The 19,269-nt window shown below is 42.0% G+C and overlaps 2 protein-coding genes and 1 long non-coding RNA gene across 3 annotated transcripts; 2 read left to right on the top strand and 1 right to left on the bottom strand.

The window, feature by feature from the left end:
* Positions 1-379: 379 nt before the first annotated feature.
* Positions 380-5,321, bottom strand: LOC127613039 (uncharacterized). Its single transcript, XR_007966053.1, has 3 exons — positions 5,199-5,321; positions 1,681-1,728; positions 380-614 (listed from the first exon to the last, which is right to left on the bottom strand). It is a non-coding gene; the product is annotated as an uncharacterized LOC127613039 (long non-coding RNA).
* Positions 5,322-5,836: 515 nt separating this feature from the next.
* fdx2 (ferredoxin 2) lies at positions 5,837-7,932 on the top strand. The gene is made up of 5 exons (XM_052083720.1): positions 5,837-6,053; positions 6,378-6,429; positions 6,980-7,086; positions 7,294-7,381; positions 7,480-7,932. The coding sequence occupies exons 1-5, from the start codon at positions 5,876-5,878 to the stop codon at positions 7,634-7,636; spliced, it is 582 nt and encodes a 193-aa protein (XP_051939680.1). The 5' UTR covers positions 5,837-5,875; the 3' UTR covers positions 7,637-7,932.
* Positions 7,933-13,164: 5,232 nt separating this feature from the next.
* On the top strand, positions 13,165-15,933 carry zglp1 (zinc finger GATA like protein 1). The gene is made up of 4 exons (XM_052083725.1): positions 13,165-13,311; positions 13,419-13,516; positions 14,252-14,345; positions 14,616-15,933. Exons 1-4 carry the CDS (start codon positions 13,250-13,252, stop codon positions 14,746-14,748), a joined length of 387 nt encoding a protein of 128 aa, XP_051939685.1. The 5' UTR covers positions 13,165-13,249; the 3' UTR covers positions 14,749-15,933.
* Positions 15,934-19,269: the final 3,336 nt, after the last annotated feature.

Raw genomic sequence — 19,269 nt, 5'->3', positions numbered from 1 at the left:
GCGCTGTCTGTCAAAGACAAGACGATAGAGACGCCGGCCTCAGACCGACAACCACTATACCCCACAGTCAGCGCTCAAGACAAACAAACCCGCCGCCGCAGTCCGCTGTGCCGCCTTGTACGGTTGTGTGTGGAGAGTAAAAGGTCATTCATTACGAACAACCCTTGGGGTGGGAGGTGGGGGGTTGGAGGGTCCGAAATATGTGACACACAATAGCAAAAGTGTCCCACAGCTGACATATAAAAACATCACAGCAGTGAGACTTGTGTTTTGTTGATGCGCCGTGCACCCATGATGCTTTGGTTAGTCATGCCGATGGTGAGTTTCTCTTTTGTCTTCTTGGAGAACACCCTTTTATCGGATTTGCTTCCGATTAAAGATGTGTGTGAGTCATCTCAGGGGAAATACTCAACTTAGTTAAAGGTTGCCTTAAATTTTAAAAGCTTCTCTTGTGAAGTCAGTACAAAGACAAAAGGGAAGTCTTGAAATACATACTTAGTGTCAAAGTCTTTGCAAATGTCCTTGGCCGTGTTCTTCCTGATGCTGGCCGCTTTGCTCTCAAAGTTTCCATCTGTATCCCATCGAGCTCTGGGCAGATTGGGCCCGAAGGAGAGCTGTAAAAATGAATGAGACGGATTTAATAGCAGCTGTCATTCAAGCAATCTGTGTGATAGATCATCACACCTGACAATGTACTTAAGGGAACGCAGACACAGCATTAAATGGGGGAAATAAAACATGCCATAAATGATTACTGTACGGTGCGCATGCAAGACACTTGCAGTTGCTCTTCAGGGAAAACAAATGTGCGCCATTTCAACTTGCATTTTTGACTTTTGGAAGGTTTTAGTGGCTTATCTTATATTTAGTGGTCTTATCTGACTTGTTTTTTTCTTGTAAGCAATACTGGCATCATTACAACTGTGGAAGCTCAACGTGAATCATAAATCTGGCAGACATGCTGCAGGGAATAGTCTATATTTCACCCTGACGTGCACCGACATGCGAATAGCAACAGAAATGCTGTGCTTGGCTATATATAGTGGGCGAGGAACGATAACGTCAGTATCCTCCAGACGCGAACATCTGTTCCCATTGAAACGACAAAACACGGCGACATGCACCTTCCACCTTCGAGGGCTTGTGCCTCCAATTTAGATACCCTCAAATAAGGTCACAGATCAATTTCGCCATCTCTGGCATCTCACTTTTTTGGGGGGGAAATAGTGGCGTGGGGTGTGTATGCGGATTGCAGATGACGGGCATCACCCGGTCATTTAGAATAAACTGTAAATCATTGACATACACAAGGTGGTGAGAATAAAACTGGCCGGCACACACGTGTCATGAATCCGACGGTGATTTCGGATACCCGCTAGTCTTGTGTGCAGAGTAATAACATTTCAATACTTGTATTAGTGACTGAGGCTCCCGTAACGACAGCTCTGATGGGTTTGATCGATGCACCCGAAAGGACGAGTGGAAAATATTTGACTTCATCCGTTACTGGAACCACAAACTGATATACACGACGCGCGGCGTGTTCTCGAGGGGACGTTTAGCAGATCGCTTTGTAACGCCTCGTCTATCCACACGTTATTCTTCAAGCCGCATGACTTTCATGTTGAAGGAGACCATGGGCCCAAAGGAGTCGACCGAAGGTGAGCATGTGTGACTTACCGTATCCTGCATAACCAGCGAGATGTGAGCAAAGTACAGTGGGACAGTCTCCAAAAGCGGTCCAACGTGGTGTTCATTCAAAATGTTGTGGAAGGACAAAAAAAGTAAATGCGTGAGGTCCTGTGATTTAAATAAATCAATGGAAGCAAATAATTTTTTTCCAGTGAAAATGGACACGGTGACTGCAACACTCAAACCTCCGTTCTCCCTCCCCATAAACCAAATTCTAAGTCGTTTTTACTTTGTTTTAGCGCTACTCACTTCGTTTTAAAGACAGTTGTCAACATTCCATGACACCTGTAGGACAGTCTTACTGAACAACATGTGAATGTTTTACGAAATAATTTGTGATGGTGACTGTCAGAGACTGAATCAAGTGAATTCATGTTACAAATGAGTTTGAAAGTCAACTGTGTTTGACTTTGGAGGCTCCACTATAAAAGAACAGTCCGGAGCAACTTTAGTGTGCTTTGACCTCCACTCAGCACTCCCCTAAACATGGACACACGCATACACCTGCCTGCAGGACAGGATGTCCAGTGAGACACGGGTGTGTTCCATTCACAGAAAAGGTAAACAGTCCCGGGACACTCATCGTGTGCAGGTGCACATAAAGTGCACGTGACGATTTATATTCCCCATGTTTTTTGCTTGCTATTAAAAAGAAAAGTCAACACGCTGGGGCCCAATCAACATCGTCTAGCCCTCCACAAGGGAGGAATCACCAGACACAGATGGGAGGTGCACTGTAAGTATACGTCTAAAAACTAACTTTATCACAGTCCCTATTTGCAATGTGCAAGTCTTTATATAGGTTCAAAAAAATAATGACGAGAAAAGAAAGGAAAAATATAGTCCGTGCCTAGACTGACAGCTCATCAGTCATTATAGTCACACAAGGGTATAATACATCACGTGGAAATGTCAGCATCATGCACCTCTGAGTTTTACTGCTCTCAGAAGGCAACTAATAGCATCTCACTTTCTTTATGGAGGATAACCATCTTGCTTTATTTTAAGTGACTGTCAATAGAAGAAACAAGAGATCTTGGATGATCTTTTCTCTACCGTCATACAACATCATATGTTCTCCAGCCTATGCACAACCGATGCCTTGTTTTGGTCCGTCTCCCACTGAAGCAGGTGATAAAGCAAAGCATGTTTTGACTTCTGTTTAATGGGAATACAGTATTCATTTTCATTATTTTGATCCATGCGGAGACACACTGCTGATGGGTTTTACAGAGACATCAGTTTACCCAGTGGTCAACTGCACCTTGAACAGTAGCAACAAAAAGTAGTCGCAAAAAAAAAATCAATCAGATGTGCACTTGTGTTGCAAACACTAGACTAGGTTGCCTGTAGGTGAAATTATTTGAATGACATGATGCCTCAATTCCACTAGATGCTGGTTCAGCAAAATCAAGTACCAAATACAGTCATCTTCTGTGGCTTGGGAACATATTGTGATGAGGGTAATAAATTGTCACTCAGAGTTCTCACAGGTCCTTAAAGTTCATAAAAATCCATAAGAATAAGTTGGAAAATTATATTCTTAATTGTCCTTAATTTTCAGTGAAAGCTTCTAAAATAAATAAAAATCCTTAAAAATTAACCTTTGGTGTTCATTTCATTTGTGTATCGGCAGAATAAAACGACCATGTACAGTTAGGCATTTTGGGCCGAAAAAAAATGACCAAGTACAGTCAGGCATTTTTAGCCCCAAAAAACTGACCATGTATAGTTAGGCATTTTTTGCTGAAAACAATGACCACGTATAGTAAGGTGTTTTTAGCCGAAAAAAAACGACCATTTATAGAAAGGTGTTTTTTGATGAAAAAGACAACCATGTATAGTAAAACGTTTTTAGCTGAAAAAAACGACCATGTATCGTAAAGCGTTTTTTAGCCGAAAAAAAAACCCTACCATGTATAGTGAGGCATTTTAGCCGAAAAAACGACCATGTAAAGGAAGGCGTTTTTCGCCGAAAATTAAGACCATGTATAGGAAAGTGTTTTTAGCCGAAAAAAGACCATGTACAGGAAGGCGTTTTTAGCCGAAAAAAAAGACCATGTATAGTCAGGCGTTTTTAGCCCAAAAAACGACCATGTACAGTAAGGGGTTTCTTACCGAGAAAAAAAAAGATGACCATGTATAGTAAGGTGTTTTTAGACGACAAAAAGACCATGGACAGTAAGGCATTTTTAGCCGAAAAAAAACAACCATGTAAAGTAATGCGTTTTTTAGCCAAAAAAACAACCATGTATAGTAAGGCGTTTTTAGCCCATAATAAAGACCATGTATAGGAAAGTGTTTTTAGCCGAAAAAAGAGCATTTACAGAAAGGCGCTTTTAGCCGAAAAAAAAGACCATGTATAGTCAGGCGTTTTTAGCCAAAAAAACGACCATATACAGTAAGGGCTTTCTTACCGAAAAAAAGATGACCATGTGTATAGTAAGGCGTTTTTAGCCGAAAAAAAAGACCATGTATAGTAAGGCATTTTTAGCCCCCCAAAAACCCGACCATGTACAGTAAGCCGTTTTTAGCCGAAAAAAAAACCGACCATGTACAGTAAGGCGTTATTAGCTGAAAATAAAGACAATGTACAGTAAGAAGTTTTAGCCGAAAACCCCCCCACCAAAAATACAAAAAGACCAATGACCATGTATATGTAAAAACACCTTACTATACCTGGTCGTTTTTTTTTCTCTGCAAAAAATGCCTGACAATACATGGTCTTTTTTTCGGTAAAAAACGCCTTATTATACATGATTGTTTTTTTCCGGCTTAAAACGCCTTACTATACATTGTCGTTTTTTTGGGGCTAAAAACGCCTTCCTATACACATGGTCATCTTTTTTTCGGTAAGAAAGCCCTTACTGTACATGGTCGTTTTTTTGGCTGAAAACACCTTCCTATACATGGTACTTTTTTTCCGGCTAAAACGCCCTACTTTTCATGGTTGTGCGGAGGAGAAGATCAGAAAATGAACGGCCACACACTTTTTTGAGAACGCACAGGAAGGGCAGAGCCTGAATCGAACCCTGCACCTCTGCAGCACAATGCAGACGCTCTAGCAATTCAACTCCCAGGCAGGTCATGAACACTCTACCCACGGGTCCTTCAAGTTCATGAAAATCCATCAAAAAGCAGTGAAATTATGTTCTTAACTGTGCTTCCTGGTTCCCGCTCTGCTTTTCCCACCATCTCCGATCAGTCCCGATGATGATCACTTCGGGTCATTTCGGCCAACTTGAAATACAGTATGTCAAATAAATGGTTCGCTGATTGCCCCTAAAAATAAAGATGTGCCCTTCCTTTGGCAGCAATGATTTGAACACCAGCTCAGTTGAATGTGGCTTTCCGTTCATTAAATCCGCCGTGAATCCCCTGCTGAATGGCGAACAAGTCCTTAAAAAGTGTTTAAATTATCCCTCAAAAGTCCTTCAAAGGTCCATAAATAAAAAGCAAGTGGAAGAGTGGGAACCCTGTCACGTCACTCATAGAAATCTGCATACCTTTTTCTTTTGCCAGTTTCTCTTCTTTTCTGCTTTTTCTAGACTGGGCACTGATTGCTTTTACTGTACGTTGATCCATGATTTTCATTTCAGTTTCGACTTGAGTATGTCATGACGATTCGTATTACTTGTCACCGTCAATTCAGTCCTCAATTAATCGGTGTCGGGTTTCACGTGACAAAAATACATTTACGTCTATGGTCTATTTATACATGCAATTTATTTGGAAGAAGTTTGTGTTGGTGGCCCGCCATGGGTCGGTGCTTTGCCTTGCCCCCTCCAGCTCCTTTTCTCAAAAAATGCACTTCTTTCATTGAAATGAGGTTGATTCAATTTATGTTTTTATTATTTTGATTCTATATCTATATTATCTGATTATAGAACGGACTCTGGTCACCAAGTTCTAATGTTCTGCATGAGCTGGACAACTTTGGTCGGAATTTGTTGAGAAAGGTGGAAGGATTAAACACATTTTGCACACAAAAAAAAATTACATTTATTGTTGGTTTACGGTAAAACAATTTTTTCTCTCCCCCCTCAAAATGTACGGTATTACCTCGACAGTTTGGTTCTTTGGCCGTTGAGATCCACGGGTGTCAAACTCCAGCGTGAAGTCGCAGCGTCCTCTGTCGTCGAAACCATATGCTGGCAGGGTTGAGCACGTGATCAAAACACAAATGGCAGCCTCCGCTGTAGTCCGCTCGAGCGTGGGGCTGACTTTCAGACTTTCGCGAGTTTTACCGGACTGTAGCACTTGTCCTTTATCTAGGTTAAAGCAGTGCACGGCTCATCTACAGAAGAAAAACTGCGTGGACACCTTTCGTACCATCAATCGATTTGTGCAGACGAGTGTAGGTGAGTGCTTCTCTTTGCTAGTGCTTGCTGTCTTGTAATTTTAACGTCTCTCTCTTTATGGCGACGAAAGCATGATGATAATTTAACGTCCTTTTTGTAAATATTTCCAGAGGCTATATTAAGATTGAGATATCCTTTATTTGTCCCGCAATGGGGAAATTACAATTAGCACTTACTAAAGCATACCACGAGAATGTTTGTGTAACCTCGCTCTCATGGCGTTGTGAAAACCTTGTGCAACAAGTAAATTATTCTCATGACGTTTTCTCCTGTGTTTACCTCTGAGAGCAGAAGTACTTAATGGTCTTGTATCCTTGTATTAAGGTTCATACCACAGTGAGGAAGGCAGCACAGATGAAGAGAACCAAGACAATGTGTAAGTCTCCAATGTCGACCAAGTTTATTAAAGCTCACGCAAACTAACGAAATAACTATAAACTTACATCGAAATAAAAACACTTTCGTTCACGAAATAAAAGAAAAAAGGCGAGTTGTTTTGATTAGTGCAAAACAACAACCGAAACTCATTGGCGCCTCGTCAATAGAGGGCGCTAGGGCACCTACCTACAACCCAGCCGAGTCACAGTGACAGGGTCAAAAATTGAATGACGTTAAAAATTCTAAATGAAATACTGTACCATAATAAAAATACGGTTGGAGATCACTGCTTTAAACCACAGAAGATGAAACACAAATTATGATAAAAATGGAAGACTAATCCTGACAAACAAACATAAATGACCTAGAATTCGCTTTCATCCAAACTTTTCCTGTAATTTTGACTTCACTGAAATTCTGTGTTAGCATTAGCTTAACAGCACCTTATGACTTGCATCCAGTTACGCCGATGCCATACAAACAGAACTCCTGAACCAAGGAGCCCTCTTAATGACATATTTCCTTAAGCTGTATTTACGGCTTTTCAGGGTCAATGTGGTGTATGTTGACCGGTCTGGCCAAAGGATCCCAGTTAGAGCCAAAGTGGGAGACAATATTTTGTACTTGGCTCACAAGAATGGAATCGAACTAGAAGGTGGGTGTTTAAGTTTGCCTTTAAAAAGATGCGTATCATTCATTTAGCATGACACAAAATAAAATTACTACAATAAACAGTTACATGAATAACTCATAAAAGACTTTAATTATCTTTGTAAAGGCTAAATGAGAGCGTAATACCGTTGCCGGTGATGTTGCAATCAAACACATGATCGAATCGTCGTTCTGTTTATTTCCCATTCAGGGGCGTGTGAGGCATCATTGGCCTGTTCAACATGTCACGTGTATGTAAGCAGCGACTATTTAGACAAACTGCCCGAACCACTTGAGAGGTATGTGTGCCTTAGTTGTATTTTGGGAACTTTTCATTAAACGGTGGCAAATTTGAGACGGAGTGAAAATCGCATGCAGTAATACACCCACCTTTTAGGGAGGATGACATGTTGGACATGGCTCCCATGCTCCAGGAGAACTCCCGGCTAGGGTGCCAGATCATTCTCACCCCAGAGCTGGAGGGCATGGAGGTGACTTTACCCAAAGTCACGAGGAACTTCTATGTGGACGGACATGTTCCCAAACCTCATTGAGCAGACACACTAATGGTGAAGGTCGGATTGAGAGGGGCCGGCTCAGCAAACGAGAAGTCATGCTCGGAAGGGAGCAGGTTACCTGTGGAGAAATCTACAGCTTGAGAAGTCTGTAGGCACCGCCCGGAAGATCTTGACTGATCAGATAATAACAGTTTACTGAGGTGGGCCTGCAGACCTTGGCAGAATTCAATGAACTCGATGGTTACTTACACATAATGTCTTTTCATTTATGTGTGATGTGCTCGGGCCAGCATTGAGACAGCGCACAATTTCACAATTATTATTATTATTTTTTTTGGTTAAAAAACTAAAACCTAAACATTCAAGTTTAGAGACCTTAGTTAAACAAAGTTCATCCTTACAAATGAGTATTAGAGCCACACTGAGAAGAAAATTATATCAAGTGGAGGAAGCACCTTTGAGAAAAAGTAATAATAAAATAGTAATATAATCACACCACATTTTTGATGAATAAAGTTGTAGCCATTTATAAATCAGGTAATATGTGCCAAAGTACGACAGATGATTGAATCTAAATCAACAAATGTTTTCTAAAATCACATTAGAGTGATCACGGTGACGGTGGTGTTACTTTGCCAAAATATATTCTCTTTCACTGATTGTCAAATTTTATACATCAAGTGTAAGACCTTAACTTTAATTATTTATTTGGGGGGGGGGGGCAATTCGCAACTATACTATTCTGAATAACTTGAATTAGAAACATTTTTGTGTCCATCTTTGTTCTCGTCATACGTCATACTGTAAATTTCCCCATTGTGGGACAAATAAAGGATATCCTAAATAAAGGATATCTTATCTTACTTTTTTTCCCCAGTGTGCCACTAATACTCCTTCATAAAACTGTACACTGCTGATGAATGGAACATTCCTTGCGATCGCTCATTTGTGCAGTCTTACCGTAAAATGCTCTTGTCATTTCACCTGGACAATCACTCATACACTATCATGCATTTCGTTGTTATTTGTGGGCAATATGACTGCACTTCAGTTAAAGTCCTTCTGTAAAATCCCAATAAACATTTCAAATGTCCTGTAAAAATGGGCTTCCCTTTAGGAGTGTGCTGACCAGCTGACACTGACGTGATGCTGCTGTGTTCTGAAACAAAATTGCGACATTCTGCCAATGAAGGAGTTTTCCAGGTTAAAATCTGTTTATTTGTCCAGTCTACTGTACATGTCCAACCTACGCACACTTTTAAGTCACTAATGTATGGCATATATCAAGTATTTAAAATTGTGCAATAAAGTACTCTTTTAAAGCTGTATTGAATAAACATTTTCTCTACCTGTTACGGGTGCAAGCTAAATTGCTCTGAATCTATATACAACAGTAAATTTGTTGTAGTAGCACCGGTAGTAAGTAATCTCTGTCAAAGACTGCATATTTATTTTCATCTTGCATATTGTATGCCAACCTATCCATTTACTGTCTAACCAACCTGCTAGACACATTTACACACATATATACTGTATATATACGCACACGCACCCATCAATCCATTTTTTTCTACCACTTATTCGGGGTCGGGTCGCGGAGGCTACAGCTTTGTCAGGAAAGCTGAGACTTCCCTCTCCCCAGCTACTTCTTCCAGCTCTTCCCGGGGATCCCGAGGCTTTCCCAGCAGGGAGACGTAGCCTCTCCAGCGTGTCCTGGGTCGTCCCCGAGGCCTCCTGCCGGTGGGACATTCCCAGAACACCTCACCAGGGAGGCATCAATACATTTCTTATCAGATGCCCGAGCCACCTCATCTGGCTCAGCGGCTCGGCTCTGAGCCCCTCCCGGATGACCGAGCTTCTCACCTTATTTCTCAGGGAAAGCCCAGACACCCTGCGGAGGAAATTCATTTCGGCCTGTAGAAACTCGAAGCGACAATTTCTCACATTCGCGCTCTGAGAGAGTGTGTCGTTTTTTTTAATTAGCACACCAAAAAACTTCCCGCGCCACTCGAGACGCGCCAAAAGTCGGTTTCCATAGAAACAAGCAGACTAACATGGCGGTCCTTAAAGGGACTGCAATTATTTCTACCCCTTTTAACAAATGCTCGTGAACTCTTTGACAAGCATATGAATGTTGTATACGGGACTGCGTTTCGGTCACGATCTATACAGCTCGTGACCATAAGTGAAGGGAGGAGCGCAAATCTACCGGTAAATTGAGCGCTTCCCCTTTTGGCTCAGCCCTTCCACCACGACAGATGGATACAAATCTGCATCACAGCAGACCCTCCACCGATCTACCTGTCGATCTCCTGATCCCTACTGAACAATGCCCCAAGATACATTAACTCCTCCACTTGGGGCAAGATCCCATCCCATATGCCGTTTAGTATATAACAAATATATTATGGCCCTTTGCGGACCTGATCTGAAATGAGCCCCGATAGGAAAAAGGTACCCCAATATTATTCCAATTATTAAGGGTCATGTTGTAGACCTTCCACATACAAAATCCAAGTTTTAAATAACTTTTAAATTATTTTGAATCGAGTCATTTTGTGAAAGATCGGCGCCAATTATGCGCCAGGTGTTAACATCTTCAGATACAAGCAATCACACTAAGCAGCGCCAGCTGTGTCAGACTTGCGCACCTGATTAGAGTCAGAATTCGCCAGTGTGAGCAAGAGCGTTGACTGTCAGGTAAGCGACAACAGTGATTTTATTTGCCCAAATTTATTTTTGACAAACTGTCGAGCAGTTTTGATCTCACAGTGGGCCAGAAATAGCAAAAGCCTACTGTACTCTACTACTGCTTCTTCAGAGTCACTTAAACTCTTCGAATGTCACATGAAATTTGCGATCAGTGTACAATAAATGAATTGAAAAAGTTAAGGACATTACTGTGCATATATTTCCAGTGACACGTACACTGTACATTTATATACTCGGTAAATGAAAGTCGATGCTGAATTTTGAAGCTGTTTGTGTCGTGGAAAAAAAAGATGCCTTAAAAATACGTTCGACATCAATTATAAAAAGATATATTCCGATATATATAAGATCCGATGTATTTTTATAGCGTTTTAAGAGGGTTGGGCTCTGAATATCATGTCGCACGAGACAAAGCTCGCGACAGTGCCATCGATTTAAAGTTATACATGAAAATACATTCGACGGTGCTTCAAAAAGTCCGATACCTTCCTAAGACCCGAACTCTTGCAAGGCATGCATTTTTGTCTTATTTTTATTTTCTATTTGATATTTAGGCTAATTGGGACCTGATGAGTGTAAAAACAAAGAATTACCTTTTCACTTGATGAAACGTCCTCGTAAGTGGACGCCAGGCCCGTATAGTCCAAAATTTAACATAGTCTTGAAAACCAAAGACGTCATGACCACACATGTGGACGCCTGGGACCTGGGAGGATACACTTGACTCGCATTGGAAACACGAAAGACAAGCATAACATCTTCTGATTTAACTGGCGCTATTATGCCTTTATTGTATGTCAGGATGTAGCATTGCGTTCAGCCTCTCGTCCCCTAAAACGCACCATAGTGCAAGTGTAAGTTGAGGGGTTCGTAGGTTTTAGATGGATTGCTCTACGTTTAGAATGGACAAAAAGGAGAGGACGACTTCGTTTGAACACTTTTTTTTTTCAACCGCTGCCTCCTAACTCTCGAACAAACATTCCCCCTAAACAGAGTATAATTAAGGTAACATAAAAGAATATAATGCTTAAATATAAAATAATAATTAACAATTTAACTAAAGCTTACACAAGTATCCAAAGCAGGAGCAGCATTTTACATGCAGCTCTTATTGGACCCGAGTCGAAAAACTATAAACATTTTGTCTTTAACTTTTTAGATGACATTTATGTACACTACTACCGTGGAAGCACTGTACAAGTTACACAACCTCAATGATTGAAGGCACAATCTAGCAAAGATTTTCAATCATTACAACGGTCAAAATTATACATACAGGCTCAAATATATATTTCTACACATACACATTAACACACACAATTAACCTGCCATGCATGTTTTTGGAATGTGGGAGAAACCAGGAGAAAACCCACGCAGGCACAGGGAGAACATGCAAACTCCACACAGCCCGGAACCGAACCCTGCACCTCTGCACTATGAGGCGGATATGCTAACCAGTGACCCACCGTGTCGACTGGTATACGTTTTGCAAAAGTAAATAATTAAAAGACCAAAATTGACATTAATGGCCGTGTCTGTATTTAAACTTGGGACTGCATATGTATATTTTTTCTGCATTAATTCCTCCAAAAAAAAAAAAAAAAACTTTCATGTATATGTTGTAATTAGGTTTTGCCATCCCTCAAACTTTGGGCAGTGATTAAAAGAGCTCGATTAGTTGCTCTAACTCCATTGTTTTATATGTAAACATAGTTTTTCCTGTGACGCTCCTAAAACTAGTTCAATTAGAAATGCCATGACCTTTATTGGCAGATTCCCCATAATCCCCCTCAAGGAATGCCAGACAGCACGTTTGTTGTCCACTTATCCTAAAAACTGTTTGTTTATGATGCAGATATGAGCCAGGGTCAAAGGTCACAGGTTGCCCTCTTTGAAAGCCATCAAAGGGAAGCAGAACAAGATGCCTCCGAATCTGCAGTCCTCTACCTTTTCCAGGAGGTTTCCAAACTTGAGGCCTCCTTGCAAAGTGGTGTATTGGACATCGGATCGATGAATGACAGTCAAGATGAAAAGGTTGAAAGGGCCCAAGCCTCCGTCAATCCGAATTGGTTGTCACCTTATGAACACAATCAACGGCTGGTGAGCGGCAAGGACAAAATTGAGTCCCCACCTGGAGGCCACAGCCCTTGGAGAGTGTTGAGTCTGATCAACCTGCAGTGTGAGAGGCTCATTGATCTCGAAGAAGAGCATGCGTACTCGAGATTTTTTCCCACCGAATGTGGTGTCGCCTCTGCACACAAATCAGGAACTGGTGCCACTGTTGAATGCACTTTGAGACCATCACCCGTTGCAGGGATCTTAACTCATGGCGTGCCGGTGGTTGATGAGCAAGAGAATTGCTTTGCTTCTAAAGCCGAGACTGGTGACAAAGAGATGACTTTTCGTGGGTCACCACCGATGCCTGACAAAGACGCAGCAGAGGAACAAGTTCCGATGTCCTCTCGGCAATCTAAAATACAGCCAGTGTCGAGTGTTGACATGTTGGAGGGGAGTCATGACCGCTCCTCCGCGGAACATCACAATGCCGACACCCAGGTCTTTGAAAGTTCTTTGTCGCTCGTGCACATGACTGATACTTACCTTAATCGTCAAAAGGATTTTGACTCGGACAGCGCGAAGCCAACATGGCCAGCTGTCACCCTCGACCGCAATGCAAACCTAATGTTGGGCAGTCATTGGCCCTCAAAACCAGATGACGGCATGCTGCCATCAAAATCACACAGTGCATGTTTGCCCATTGAGCAAAAACTGCAGCGCTCTCCCGCCACCACAGTGACCTCACACTTGAGGTCAAAGGAGGCAAGTGAAACGCCCGTGGCTCAGCACTTGTGGAGAAACAAAACGGCTAGAAAGCAAGTCAATCCCAGTCGCAGCGGCGATATCCATGACCCGCACTTCCAGGGAGTCGCATTCCGGATGAACGCAGAGCTGAATGGCAGCAGGCAACAGTGTCAGCTCCGCATCACATCCAAGTACAGGTGAGGATCAAATAGGAGGATGCCTGGTGATGCACATTGTAACTATCTACAAATGCGTGGAACAATCGCTCTGCTTCGTGACGTCTCTTTCGCTCTCTCCACCTCAGCAAGGTGCTCTGCAGGAGCTTGTGGAAACGCAGGAGGAGGACTCAAACATCACGAACGACCAGCAACTCTGAGGAAGACAGTGAACCGAGTGCCTCGGGTACCTGCATTGGACACAAATCAAGCCGCTGTCACTTTCACTGCTGTATTTTGTCTTTTAATTAAAAAAAACAAAAAACAAATCATTTTCAAACATGTGAAATAGTGTTTTAACAACACTGGCAAAATTACAAACCCAATTCAAATTAAGTCGGAATGTGTTCAACAAAAATAGAATACAATGGTTTGCAAATCATGCTCAACCTATATTTGATTGAATACACTACGACGACAATTAAAAAAAAATTGAATTGGGTTGCAAAAAATTAGCTTGCACAAATTTCCACTGGTTATGTTCTTTAGAAACATACATCATCAATCAGCATGTATTGTATTGTATTTCACCTTGCAAGGTCTTTAAACCTCCATGTTGCAGCAAAAGAGGCGAGAGTTCTCATTTTTACTCTTCGTTGCATATTTTTTGTTCTAAATGTATTCATTTCTTGTTGATTGACTTCTAAGTCTACAGTTGCCACAGCGAGTGATGCGCATGATTTGTTTGGCAGTTTTTACACCGGATGTGGGCGGCTAGGAAAAAAGTATTTTGACTTTATATAATTTTCTGGTGATTTTTTTTACATATTTTCCCCACTGGGAGGCGCTGCTACACAACAATTATTTGCAAACTGGCTTTCATCTGATACATTTGGACTAAATACATTTTCTGAGAAGTTCACGCGACTGTGCCTGATTGGGAATCAATAGTGGTGAACTCACGCGTGTTGACTGTCACTAGGGGTCAAAGTTTGTGCGTCGTGCTGTACCAGAAAGACCCCCATGTGGAGAGATGCAGAAGATGGGACCCCTCTCTGCAACGCTTGCGGCATAAGGTATTTAATTCTTATCAATATTAACACACACTACTCACACTGTAGTTAAAAAGAAAATGTTCCTTAAAAAAATTATGTATTCATTCAGTCCTGCATTATCTTGCACTTAATAAGGGTCAGAGCTTAGCTGGACTCTATTTCAGGTAACAGGGCGAAAGATGGGGTTCACCCAGGACTGGTCGCCAGTCAATTGCAGGCAATAGCATACATTAGTTATTTTTTTTCCTTGATGCATATTGTATTTTTTTTAAATACTTCGTTGTTTTAAAGGTACAAAAAGTACAGGGTACGCTGTGTCAACTGCTGGCATATCCCGAGAAAGGAAAGCAACTCCAACTCACACTGTCTCAAGTGTGGACATTTTGTGAGAGTGACCTCCACTCAGTACAAACACACCACCTAAGGAGTACATCTACTCCCCCCCCCACCCCCCACTTCATACCGAGCTGTGCAAACTCATGAACACCTTCATTTACATGTTGTAAATTCACCACGACATGAGAAATCGCCATTGCAGCGTTCACGGCCAGCAGCACAAGTGTCTCTCTATCCTTACATTCGCTTCAGTATTGCAAAGTTGCTCTGATGCCTAATTCCGCGCCAACTCAAAGGCGCATCAGAGTAAACAAATACTGCCGGTTAAAAAGAATAATAATTTAAAAAACAAAGCTCTTAAATTCGCTACATTCACAGAAGGAAGATGTCCATCTATGAAAACACTTTAGAGTGTAAATGTTTGTTGTGGCTGTTAAGTTAAAGATCTAAATTAACGTTTGAGCGGATCTTTGGGGAGAAATGCGATGTCAATCATGAAGCTGCAAATGTCTCAAAACATGGAATGCTGGTGCATTCATCTGCCATTTACTGCAGAAACTCTCTCGACCTAACAGCCAAATTGTGTTTTGTGGCACTCAGTAATTTCTTTTTTTTTGTTTGTCAATGTGTGCATTGGGGTGGTTTTTTTTCTTTATTTGGGTTGAGTGTGGTTTTGGGGTGGTACTTTATGACTAGTTTATGTCACTGGTTTTCTTGGTGTGCATGTTTGTGAGGATATAAAAAGGCAATTTTGTTGTGAACGTTGTTGTTGTTCTGGATTAAAAGATGTGTGAATAGCCCGTTGTTGCCTCATTTGGAGCACAGATCCAATATTCGAAGCACATTAATTACAGTCATCTAACAGGAGGGTTGGTATATTTAGTACCGTAGGACAAATTGCAAACACACGAGCGGGAGGGAAGCGGTGTGCGTTAAACACGTCACCGTTCTGTGAGCCCACATGCAGTGTGGAGCTCTCGCCACAGTGGGTGGCCTCACATGGACGGATGCTGCGCAAACTATTGTTTGATAAAACCTATGACGTCCTTCTATAATTCCAAACAGCTGAAGCGACTTTCCTTTTCTCTTGACTTTGCCAAAACATCCACCAAGGACGAGCGCCAAAAGGAAATGAGCTGAATGAGCCAAGAACATTAAAAAAGAAAAACACGGGCCTGTTCAAATCAAGGTTTTATTTTAAAATCAAGCATCATAATCCACCAAACACCTGCTGTGTTCATTTCGAACATCAAATATAAACAACGGTTACGGCACGAATACCACCTCAAATTAACACTTCAAATTTTCCCCCTCGTGAAACGACAACAGATGGTATTTTATACAATGTGTAGCCTGCAGAGCAGACTTTGTCTGTACACCTGAAGTTGGTGGGTAGAGTTAGTTCTACATTATAGGGCAAATGACGCAAACTCTTTTACTGACAACCCTCCGAAAAATCTTTTGGTTATACAGTATGTACTGTATGTAGACAAGTTATACTCTGGAGCTCTTGTGTTCGCAGGGAATAGGGAAGGGGCCAAACAGCGAAAATCCACAAATAATTCTGACACCTTCAATTGCATCTGTTTGTTTTTTTTATTATAATTTCTTTTCAACAAGTGGGGGTTGTACCGCAAATAAGCATTTTCAGCCCTAAAATATGTAAAAATCTTGCAAAGAAATCCTCAAACAGCGAACATCCAAGAGTCGTTGATGCCCATTTAACCAAAATGGGTTGGAATTATTTTTCCAATATTCTGGCAAAAAAAAATCTTCAAAAAGCGGTAACATACTGCCACTAAGCGTTTTCCACAAGAAACGTGTGTCTTACCCTCCCCCCCAGAACAGGTTTAAATATTGAAAAAAAAATCCGTAATTCGGTGAATCCATGGGTGCCTACCCATGAATACGTGGGGGTTTGCTGGACTGTCAAGAAGATGGAGAGCACCTCACTGGATTGAGAAGGTTGGCGAGTTCTCATTTGTGGAAATGATTGATTTGATTTAAAACGGTATTTTATTAATACACATTATTTCATATTTTGTCACTCAACTGCACCCAATGGGACATTTTGTTGTTGTGTACATTTACACAAATGTAGCCAAGTTGAGTACCCCTGACCATAATGTTTGCATGAATCTAAGTACCGTCAAAACAAATTTAAAAAGCATAATAAAAATAAATTTAAAAATCCGGTTTCTTTATTGGATCTCATCAGATGGCCACCATTATATGTTTGAATGAGGTGGTGCTGTTTAGGTGAGGAGGAGGAGAAGGAGGAGTAAGAAGGAGGGGGGGGGGGGGGGGCGTTAAAAATCAAAGATGCAGTCAACTGAATCAAAGCATGAGAAAGTTGTGCTTTGGCTTCAGCCACTTTGGACCTGCTCACACCGAGGACCATGACTTTGGACTGCAAAGCTACCGAGCACGTGCACCTCGACTTTGGCGCGCGGGGTGGTGGGGAGCAGAAAGACGCGGATCTCTCAGTGCGGCAACACCAGAGAGACTTGACGGTCCGACTCTGCGGCGTCTCCGGCCGCACTTCTTCGGTGAAGCCCCCTTACTCTTACATTGCCCTCATCACCATGGCGATCCTCCAGAGCCCCAAGAAGAGACTCACACTCAGTCAGATCTGTGACTTCATCAGCCAGAACTTTGCCTACTACCGGGACAAGCTCCCCGCGTGGCACAACTCAATCCGACACAACTTGTCTCTCAACGACTGCTTCGTCAAGGTCCCGCGGGAGCCCGGCTTTCCCGGGAAGGGAAACTTCTGGACTTTGGATCCCATGTCGACCGATATGTTTGCGAATGGCAGCTTTCTTCGGCGGAGGAAACGCTTCAAGAGACAACATCAACACTGCAAGACGGTCAAGGACTCTGTGGTGCCAGTGGCTCTCCAACCCGCAGCCGCCAGAATTCCACTCCTCCAACCGGAGCCGTACCACCACCTGAGCCTTGGATGTTTTTTAAACACCCTTCCTACTCTGTCCTTCCTCCTCTCCAACGGATTGCCATCTTGTTTGGACATCTGCACTGCCATGCAGCCTTTGGACAGGACCTTACCTTTGACTCACGCCGTTTCTATTCATGGGAGGACGCCTAATTACATTTTTATGGACCCGAAAACACTCCTCTTGCTTTAGCACTGTAATTGCTTGATGCTCTAATGTAGGATATTTTATATACATCTTAGATTTGATGGAGGGGGCGGGGGGGTTCCCTGCCAATTCAGGAATGTATCATTTAACACCTATTACACAATAAAAGATTTGACTTATTCCAACGCAGCTTCAGTTTATTAAAGTGCACTGTTAGTATAATTAACTACAAGAGGAGCATTGCATGTAGTTTGCTTTGTTACACGGATGAGATTTTTAAAGTCATAAAGTGGATATAAAAAGTCTAGAACCCCCCCCCCCCCCCCCAAAAAAAAAACAAGTTCAAATGCCAGGTTTCTGTGAGAATAAAAAAAATGAGATCTATTATTTCAAGATGTTTTCCACAATTGTAACCTCTAGCCTGGACATCTCAATTCAAATTGGTTTTTTGGGGGGTGGGGTAAAAAAAACGGATGTGGATGCACAAGTGTACTTGCATGTTTATAATTCAGGATGCAGCTTTGTTCAGCATTATCCAATCCCATTCAAGCTCATGTAAAGTGGGAATCAGCACATGGGTGCCGCCATTGGATTCCAAATAACGCCTGACATTTTTGTAGTCACACCTCAGAGGACAAGCCGTGGTGCAACAGAGAACTTCCACCGCATCAGATGGATTTCCTTCAAAAATGTGCCATTTGAGTGTCGACTTTTTGTACCCATTGTATTTGTCATACTGGCATAAGTTTCATTTTTCAAAATCTGCCTCAAATGGTTCCAAGCAGCTGGCTTTCTTGTAACCTTTTGCAACAAGGTCGAATAGTCTCATAAGACTGAAACATACAGTACACTGTCGTTGGTGAGAAATGTCAACGTTTGAGTACAGTTCATTCAAAGCAACAAAAGTGAAAACTGTGACACCATAAAATAAAGTATGACTTGTTAATTAGTCCTCTTTTCTCATCTTTCATAAGGATGCAATGTAAATACATCCGACTGATGTGTCATCACATTGTGACATCATCAGTTTTCAAGAAAGGTGTAGAAAAATGTCGTGGGAGCATTTAGGTACATCTTTGACAAAACAGAATTTTGGGTGCAGCGTATATTTTGTCCAATGTCAGTTTCATTTCAGTCAGCTTGTTGGTGCGTATCTATTAGAAAAGATGACAAAGAGGCCTTTCTTAAATGGTCCAGACATTCAATTTCACAGCATTCACTCCCCAATATAACCTAAGCACTATAACTACATTCACGCCGTCGGCTACACAAGGGCAAAGTTGTTAGACACGCACGCGCGCGCACACACACACACACACACACACACACACACACACACACACACGGTACGATGAACACTAATAGCGGCTAATAAGCACAGCATAAACCAAAATAACATTTAACAGTTCCAGGTAACGTGTACTGAATTTGTCCACGTTTGTTTTTCCACACTGCCTCCTCGCCGGCGACATCCAAACACGCAGGGTCGGGTGAGGGCCAAAAGAGAA

The sequence above is a fragment of the Hippocampus zosterae genome, chromosome 13 (genome assembly GCF_025434085.1).
Source record: "Hippocampus zosterae strain Florida chromosome 13, ASM2543408v3, whole genome shotgun sequence".
In the NCBI taxonomy this organism is placed as follows: Eukaryota; Metazoa; Chordata; class Actinopteri; order Syngnathiformes; family Syngnathidae; genus Hippocampus; species Hippocampus zosterae.
The sequence above is the reverse complement of the archived record's forward strand: the minus strand, read 5'-3'. Positions and strand labels throughout refer to the sequence as shown.

Bases quoted from the DNA above. Each gene is read 5' to 3' on its own strand.
- fdx2 (XM_052083720.1), top strand. From the start codon at position 5,876: ATGGCAGCCTCCGCTGTAGTCCGCTCGAGCGTGGGGCTGACTTTCAGA. The intron at 6,430-6,979 runs GTAAGTCTCCAA...ACGGCTTTTCAG, and splicing joins GAAGAGAACCAAGACAATGT to GGTCAATGTGGTGTATGTTG. The intron at 7,382-7,479 runs GTATGTGTGCCT...CCCACCTTTTAG, and splicing joins CTGCCCGAACCACTTGAGAG to GGAGGATGACATGTTGGACA.
- zglp1 (XM_052083725.1), top strand. From the start codon at position 13,250: ATGAACGCAGAGCTGAATGGCAGCAGGCAACAGTGTCAGCTCCGCATC. The intron at 13,312-13,418 runs GTGAGGATCAAA...TCTCCACCTCAG, and splicing joins CGCATCACATCCAAGTACAG to CAAGGTGCTCTGCAGGAGCT. The intron at 13,517-14,251 runs GTACCTGCATTG...GACTGTCACTAG, and splicing joins CAGTGAACCGAGTGCCTCGG to GGGTCAAAGTTTGTGCGTCG.